This window comes from Esox lucius, chromosome 11, assembly GCF_011004845.1.
Source record: "Esox lucius isolate fEsoLuc1 chromosome 11, fEsoLuc1.pri, whole genome shotgun sequence".
In the NCBI taxonomy this organism is placed as follows: Eukaryota; Metazoa; Chordata; class Actinopteri; order Esociformes; family Esocidae; genus Esox; species Esox lucius.
Window position 1 is genome coordinate 9,694,416 of NC_047579.1, and position 9,068 is coordinate 9,703,483.

The 9,068-nt window shown below is 39.2% G+C and overlaps 1 protein-coding gene across 1 annotated transcript in view; it reads left to right on the forward strand.

Annotated features, from left to right (window-relative positions):
- Positions 1 to 9,064, forward strand: part of LOC105012803 (NLR family CARD domain-containing protein 3-like) — a 101,545-nt gene extending 92,481 nt beyond the window's left edge. The window contains exons 11-13 of the mRNA XM_034295674.1: positions 2,669 to 2,842; positions 7,087 to 7,121; positions 9,015 to 9,064. Coding sequence (XP_034151565.1) covers positions 2,669 to 2,842; positions 7,087 to 7,121; positions 9,015 to 9,064 — 259 coding nt within the window. The remainder of the gene's footprint in view (positions 1 to 2,668; positions 2,843 to 7,086; positions 7,122 to 9,014) is intronic.
- Positions 9,065 to 9,068: the final 4 nt, after the last annotated feature.

A 9,068-nucleotide genomic window follows, 5' to 3' on the forward strand; every position in this document is an offset into this window, starting at 1 on the left:
AACAGTTCACCTTATTCTAGAAACATCAGCCATGACATAACACACAACAGGACACAATTACGACTAACACAAACAGTACAGTTCCAGTGGCTCAAAGAGGCCACTATTTACACACACATACAATTTCAATGCTTAATCGAGCGTTGTCACACTGGTTACTTTAGCTGCATCTACCAGACAGCGCCGCACAAACAGGCAGTACATGTAACTGTATCCACCAGACAATTCTCTTCTTTTGTTTTTGTATATTTTAATGATTTTAACTTCATCTACCGGGCAGCTCTATTGTTAGGGTATAGCTGGAGTTGGTCCCAAGTCCCCATATGTCCTAACCACATGTTCCCCATACTCCTAGACAGAGCAAAGTATCCATTCTGTATAACATATACACAAAACTACATACTTAATAAAACTGAATTTATGCAAATAGAATATACAGTTGTGCTCAAAAGTTTGCATACCCTTTGAGAATTGATAATATATGTACCGTTTCTAAAGAAAACATGAGTGAGCAGGCAAAACACATGTCCTTTATTTCATATGGGATTCATATTCAACTTTAGGTTATAACAGAATGGCACAATCATAAAACAACAAAACATGAACTGAGTCCTGTTCAAAATGTGCATACCCTTAGTTCTTAATATTGTGTAGTGCTCCCTTTAGCATCATTGACAGTCTTTTGTAATAGTTGTCGATGAAACCCGAATTCTTGCAAGTGGTAGAGCTGCCCATTTGTCTTGGCAAAATGCCTCCAGGTCATGCAAAGTATTTGGTCGTCTTACAGGAACCGCACGTTTGAGATCTACCCAGAGTGGCTTGATGACATTAAGGTCAGGAGACTGTGACGGCCACTCCAGAATCTTCACTTTTTCCTGCTGTAACCATTGAAGGGTCAACTTGGCCTTGTGCTTAGGGTCATTGTCATGCTGGAAATTCCAAGAGCGTCCCATGCACAGCTTTCGTGCAGAAGAATGCAAATTGTCTGACAGAATTTTTTGATAACATGCTGCATTCATCTTGCCATCAATTTTCACAAGATTCCCCTTGCCTTTAGATCTCACCCCCCCCCCCCCCCCCCCAAAACATCAGTGAGCCACCACCATGCTTCACAGTGGGGATGGTATTCCCCTATAGGGTTTTCACCATAGGCCTTGTTGACAACTCTCCAAACATAGCCCTTATGGTTGTGACCATAAAGCTTTATTTTGCTTTATCACTCCAAATTACAGCTGTCAGGTGTGTCAAGGTGTTGTCGGGCATATTGTAACCAGGCTTTTTTGTGGCTTTGGTGCAGTAGAGGCTTCTTTCTGGCAATTCGACCATGCAGCTCATTTTTGTTCAAGTATCGTCATATTGTGCTCCTTGAAACAACCACACCATCTTTTTCCAAAGCTGCCTGTATTTCTCCTGAGGTTACCTTTGGGTTTTTCTTTGTGTCCTGAATAATTCTTCTGGCAGTTTTGGCAGAAATCTTTCTTGGTCTACCTGAAATTGACTCGGTATCAAGAGATCCCACTTCTTAATAAGTGATTGAACAGTACTGACTGGCATTTGCAAGGCTTTGGATATCTTTTTATATCCTTTTCCATCTTAAAGTTCCATTACCTTGTTACACAGGTCTTTTAACTGTTCTTTTTCTGCTCCCCATGGATCAGTATCTAGCCTGCTCAGTGCATCCACTTTGCATACATTTTTTCATGACAAGTCATATTTTCCAAATCAATGCCAACATTTCACAATTTCTGTCAGGGTATGCACATTAATGAGCACAACTGTATTTATGCATCATTAATATGAAATATACATAAACAGTATCTCACAGAAATGAGTACAACCTTCACATTTTTGTAAATATTTGATTATATCTTTTCATGTGACAACTCTGAAGAAATTACACTTTGCTACAATGTAAAGTAGGGAGTGTACAGCTTGTATCACAGTGTAAATTTGCTGTTCCCTCAAAATAACACAACACACAGCCATTAATGTCTAAACCGCTGGCAACAAAAGTGAGTACACTCCTAAGTGAAAATGTCCAAATGGGATGTTGCTCTCTAGCGACTGCTTGTTGCTCTCTAGCGACTGCTTGTTGCTCTCTAGCGACTCTTGTAATGTCAGTCATGGTTGTAAAGCAGGGGAGTGTGTTACCCTCAAGCACACATGTATGAGCTAAACACTTCCTGATTCAGTGACGGCTTGGTGAAACATGCTTAAGGGAAATTTCTCAATCTTTTGACTATCTGTAACTTAGATGGAATATTTAAGGAAAGGTCATTACAGAGAATTGTTTTATTGAGAAATTGGGATGGATATATTTTTTTTGAAAAATAGATACAAATTGGTTGAAAAAATCACAATGATATTTGCTATTGACTGACCTTAATATTAATAACTTTATTTGTATAGTACTTTTCAAGTACAGTTACACAAAGTGCTTTACACACAATTAGATTAGAAATACATTAAAATATCTAAATATTAAAAAATCCTTGTATTAAGAATTGCGGGCGGCTGCAGGTGAAGAAACAGCTAATCCACCCACACCCCATTACTGTCTAGGGGTTTTATATTGAGGTGTGACATTAAACAGATTTTATGGGGCCCTACACAAGACAGATTTGTTATGGCAGAAGCAGTATTTTAAATCATGTTTGACTCTCTACAGGCTGTCAGGCTGTCTGGTCACAGAGGGAGGCTGTGCATCTCTGGTCTCAGCTCTGAAGTCAAACCCCTCAACCCTGAAAGAACTGGATCTGAGTAACAATGACCTGAAGGATACAGGTGTTGAGTGTCTCTCTGATATGCTAAAGGATCCACAATGTAAACTGGAGACTCTGAGGTGAGTAGACTAATAGTTTGTATTTGTAACACCAGTCCAGAACCCCAAATGTGTTATCACTGGTTTCACTTCGGGTGATGATGTCTGATAGTGATTTACACTCACCTAAAGGATTATTAGGAACACCTGTTCAATTTCTCATTAATCCAATTATCTAATCAACCAATCACATGGCAGTTGCTTCAATGCATTTAGGGGTGTGGTCCTGGTCAAGAAAATCTCATGAACTCCAAACTGAATGTCAGAATGGGAAAGAAAGGTGATTTAAGCAATTTTGAGCGTGGCATGGTTGTTGGTGCCAGACGGGCCATGCTGAGTATTTCACAATCTGCTTAGTTACTGGGATTTTCACACACAACTATTTCTAGGGTTTACAAAGAATGGTGGAAAAGGGAAAAACATCCAGTATGCGGCAGTCCTGTGGGCGAAAATGCCTTGTTGATGCTAGAGGTCAGAGGAGAATGGGCTGACTGATTCAAGCTGATAGAAGAGCAACTTTGACTGAAATAACCACTCGTTACAACCGAGGTATGCAGCAAAGCATTTGTGAAACCACAACATGCACAACCTTGAGGCGGATGGGCTACAACAGCAGAAGACCCCACGGGGTACCACTCATCTCCACTACAAATAGGAAAAAGAGGCTACAATTTGCACGACCTCACCAAAATTGGACAGTTGAAGACTGGAAGAATGTTGCCTGGTCTAATGAGTCTCGATTTCTGTTGAGACATTCAGATGTTAGAGTCAGAATTTGGCGTAAACAGAATGAGAACATGGATCCATCATGCCTTGTTACCACTGTGCAGGCTGGTGGTGGTGGTGTAATGGTGTGGGGGATGTTTTCTTGGCACACTTTAGGCCCCTTAGTGCCAATTGGGCATCGTTTAAATGCCACGGCCTACCTGAGCATTGTTTCTGACCATGTCCATCCCTTTATGACCACCATGTACCCATCCTCTGATGGCTACTTCCAGCAGGATAATGCACCATGTCACAAAGCTCGAATCATTTCAAATTGGTTTCTTGAAAATGACAATGAGTTCACTGTACTGAAATGGCCCCCACAGTCACCAGATCTCAACCCAATAGAGCATCTTTGGGATGTGGTGGAACGGGAGCTTCGTGCCCTGGATGTGCATCCCACAAATCTCCATCAACTGCAAGATGCTATCCTATCAATATGGGCCAACATTTCTAAAGAATGCTTTCAGCACCTTGTTGAATCAATGCCACGTTGAATTAAGGCAGTTCTGAAGGCGAAAGGGGGTCAAACACAGTATTAGTATGGTGTCCCTAATAATCCTTTAGGTGAGTGTATTTTGGTCCCAAGTTGGTGCTGTTTGCCTTTTAATAATTTTCTGACCTTTAAGGTACCTAGTCTGAACTTTGTGCCGCCCACTGTTGTGACTTTAAATTAATTAACTGCATATTGTTTACAAACCTATCACGTATTGTCATTTTGTACGTTTGATAAGGCACTAAATTACACACAGACAGGTAGTGTGTATCTAAAAAAGAAAATGTGTACAGGGCCGTCACAATATTCGTCACAATATTCATTCCACAAGTCCCAATCCAGCTCCTATCCCTTACACACTTTCTCTGAGTGTTTCTTCATGGTGACGTGTGGCTAACAACTCAGAGGGTGACTTCCACAGAGTGGATAGGTGGTTAATAAACAGATCAATATTGGGACATCATGACATGATGCAATACATGGTCCAATTCTAATTAATGAAGTGGGCCTGAAATTAAAATGTACTAATTCCTCTTATTGTTTTAGAATAAATGAACCTCATTAACAACTGAACCTAAAATGTAAGAGCTTTTTTTTGTTTGGTATGTGTCCAGTCTCAAAACAAGACAAATGCACATGTCATAAAAAGGCCTTTTGTTCAGCTCAAAAATAACAGTCTCATATCCACTTCTCTTGTCGAGGTTGTATCGTTGGACACTCACTGGAAAGGGCCACTTAAGGGTCTAATTAGTTCTGCATCCTTGCCAATTTTCTCTCCCTCAGCTTTGTGAAACCAGTGCAAATGGCAGAAATTCACGTAAACACACAATTTAAAATCCATTTTGCATTCCTTATTTTTCATATTCTTAATTTTCATATTCTTTCATATTCATACAAATGCTAGAAATCATGGAAGTACTGATGGGACAGTAAAAACTTAATGGACGTATTGATGGGACAGTAAAAACTTAATGGATGTACTGATGGGACAGTAAAAACTTAATGGACGTACTGATGGGACAGTAAAAACTTAATGGACGTACTGATGGGACAGTAAAAACTTAATGGACGTACTGATGGGACAGTAAAAACTTAATGGACGTACTGATGGGACAGTAAAAACTTCATGGACGTACTGATGGGACAGTAAAAACTTAATGGACGTACTGATGGGACAGTAAAAACTTAATGGACGTACTGATGGGACAGTAAAAACATTAATGGACGTACTGATGGGACAGTAAAAACTTAATGGACGTATTGATGGGACAGTAAAAACTTAATGGACGTACTGATGGGACAGTAAAAACTTAATGGACGTATTGATGGGACAGTAAAAACTTAATGGACGTACTGATGGGACAGTAAAAACTTAATGGACGTACTGATGGGACAGTAAAAACTTAATGGACGTACTGATGGGACAGTAAAAACATTAATGGACGTACTGATGGGACAGTAAAAACTTAATGGACGTACTGATGGGACAGTCAGGTGCACCGTTCAGTTTTCAAAGCACTACTCATTCAGTACAGTTTTATTGAGTCATGTTTCAGAGTAACAATAATACGTGAATCAGGACGTTAGAGGTTTCTGACATCACGTCAACATCTGACGGGGGTTGGAAAGGGTAGTTAAAAATATTTGTGTGTATATATTACAAATAAACACTACCCTAATAAATAGCTTTAGTTTGACTTTCATGTGCCTAAGACCTTTGGAGAGGACTGTATATCCCTATCGCAGAAAACCTTCCATAACCTCATATAAATAACAACATTTTACACTTTACCTTTGCTCAAGCATATCACTAAACATCTATAGATCTACTGGTTGGGACTCTTTCTGTGTATTTTCATTTTTGGAAATTGTTTGAAAGCCTGGCTTCTTTTAAATTGAGTGTAAATTAGGATGGGTTAGGTTGTTTAATTTACACTTCGATTTCAAACATGTGGTTTCAAAATGTGAAGGTACAGCTTCAGATTTACACAACCTTGTGATGAATGACGTCTGAATCTTTGTTTGATCACATGCCTTTTTCAAATCTTATTGCAAAATACAGGCTCCCACTTGTCTATTTGTTGCCAAGTTGCTTTCAGTCACCAACCTCAACTTAACACCTAGTTTATGTGCAGGGTACAACAGATTGGTCAAACAGGTAGTGTTGGGACTTGTAATGAGTTACAGGAAGTGACATGAGATCATCATACTGTAATAGAACCCTCCTGTCCAACCGTAAGTGGAACAACAGGATAGAGTCGCTGCCACCACTTTTATTAAACCCGGTTTGGTTGGGTATAGGAGACTACTTTTCCCCACACACACCAGCAGGCCGAGAACAACAATGGAATAACAGTGGTCTTTATGGGTACATAATAACTTTTACAATAAATAGATTCATAAAAACCTCCTGGGGGATATCAGAGAAACTACTTGATTCTAGTAGTAGAAGTGCTGTGTTTATACCCACTACCATTTTGTGATACACTCCTAGGAAGGGTACACCCTATGAACTACACAGCCTAGGGCACACCCTATGAACTACACAGCCTAGGGCACACCCTATGAACTACACAGCCTAGGGCACACCCTATGAACTACACAGCCTAGGGCACACCCTATGAACTACACAGCCTAGGGCACACCCTATGAACTACACAGCCTAGGGCACACCCTATGAACTACACAGCCTAGGGCACACCCTATGAACTACACAGCCTAGGGCACACCCTATGAACTACACAGCCTAATAAACAGGCATATATTCTGACAGCAATACCACACTAGCTCATAACACATCATTCCATGTGATTCAGTCTACACAATCAATCATTGTGCCCTGATATCTGCCCAATTTTCAGGCTAATCCCCCTCAATACATTTAAAACCCCCAGACAAAATAGCACCAAATAATAAGTCTTGTTTTTTATCTACCTAATGAAAATATACTTTTTAAGCACCAAAGAATAACAATTATTGGGAAATCATGTTAAACTCTCTACAGGCTGTCAGGCTGTCTGGTTACAGAGGAAGGCTGTGCTTCTCTGGTCTCAGCTCTGAAGTCAAACCCCTCACACCTGAAAGAACTGGATCTGAGCTACAATCACCCAGGAGACTCAGGAGTCAGACTGCTCTCTGCTGGACTGGAGGATCCACACTGGAGACTGGAGAAACTCAAGTAAGTCCTGTAGATGCTTTCTTTATTAGTAATAAGTAATGTGTGTGTTGGCAATTTCATCTTTTAGAACTCTTTCTAAGGCAGATAAGACAGAGATCAAAGTACTCTTCAACACAAAACAGTTTAACAACTAATATTTGCAAACAGAGAGATACACAGAGATATACACAAGGTCAGTGAGATCATGTTGCTCAGTGGAGGTGGTTTTCCACAAGGGCTATTCTTTCACCCTGATTTCAGCACAGCAAAGGGTATTATGATAAAAAAACAATGGCCAAAGTAGGTACATCCCGTGGACTTATATACAAAGGGTTGGACAAAAATATTGTATGAATTAAATCGGTACAATGGGTGATATTTTGATTTTTTGCTAGATACTATTTAGTTGACATTGAAGTGATAAACATCTATATTTGTTTTGTAATCAATGGTAACTACACTGAGCTTGAGGTAGTGTAGAAGTCAGTAGAGAGCACTACAGTATAGTTCAGTACATTTGGTAACTTTAACCCTTTGAATATTACAGAATGTCATTCTAAAAATATACATGCATATATATACACATACAGGAACTGAAATGTTCACCTTTTTCCTTGAGGTGATGTCTGAGGGACATTGAGGAACATCTGGTAGAGTTACTATGTTGACACAAACTACAGTAGGAGGGAAAAAAAAAAAGAAATACAAAAACATTAAGGGTTATTCATGATAAGAAATATCCAATATTGCATTTCATTACTTATAGCATCTTGAGAACCATTCTCAATGTACCTGTAAGAGCCAAAAGTGCACTGAGTGTTCTGCAGTAGATACAGTTTCATCTCTGATTGGATGTGATGAAAGGTTGACAAGTGGCCACCAATATTTGCCAAATAAAAGTATATACACATCTAAGAAACTATAGTTGTAGATGGACCATGATGGTGGTGTACTGTCCCTCTGTATTTACACACACAATAATTCTAAGGAATGACACATGCATACAGTTTTCAATTCATAACCATTAATGTAAGGCAACAGTTGTAAATGTTGAACAATTGTGAATATTTCTGAATTGTACAAACCCGATTCCAAAAAAGTTGGGACCCTGTACAAATTGTGAGTAAAAAAGGAATGGAATAATTTACAAATCTCATAAACTTATATTTTATTCACAATATAATATAGATTTCATTGTTCTGGGGTTATTTTTATGTATTTAAAATGAATAGTCTTTCTGGAGGCAAATAAGCCGGCTCTTTCAGGTGAACAAACGCAGAAGCGTCGGCTCACTGAAAATCCCTGACCAAGACTGGCGTTATTGCAATGTTTATGGACCTCCCGCATTAAAAAAAACAGATGACTGACGAACAACGCCTGTCCACTTTAGTTACAGATGTCATTCAAAACATTTTAGAAATCAAAGAAGTTTGTGATTAAAATGTTGCCCATTTCTATATCACAATTTAATTCATACTTTGGGTATGTGTGTGTGTGTGATTGGGGGTTGTGTTTAATGAGTGTGTGGGTGTTTGTGTTGCAGGTATGTAAGGTGTGTGTGTGTGTGTGTGTAAGACAGGTTGTGTGTCACTGAATTACTGTCTGCTCCTCTGCTTCTTCCACAGTGTGGATCATGGTGGAGAGTGGAGGTTGAAATCAGGACTGAAGAAATGTAAGTGATTTATTATACAGAATAGTGTTTAAGTATATGTGTAATATATGTATGTGTATTTATGTGTAAGTTTGTTTCATTCTGCTTGTGTGTGTGTTTCTAGGTGTTTTGTCTGAGTGTCTTAAAATCCAGTATATGACAATAAAGAAGTAAAATA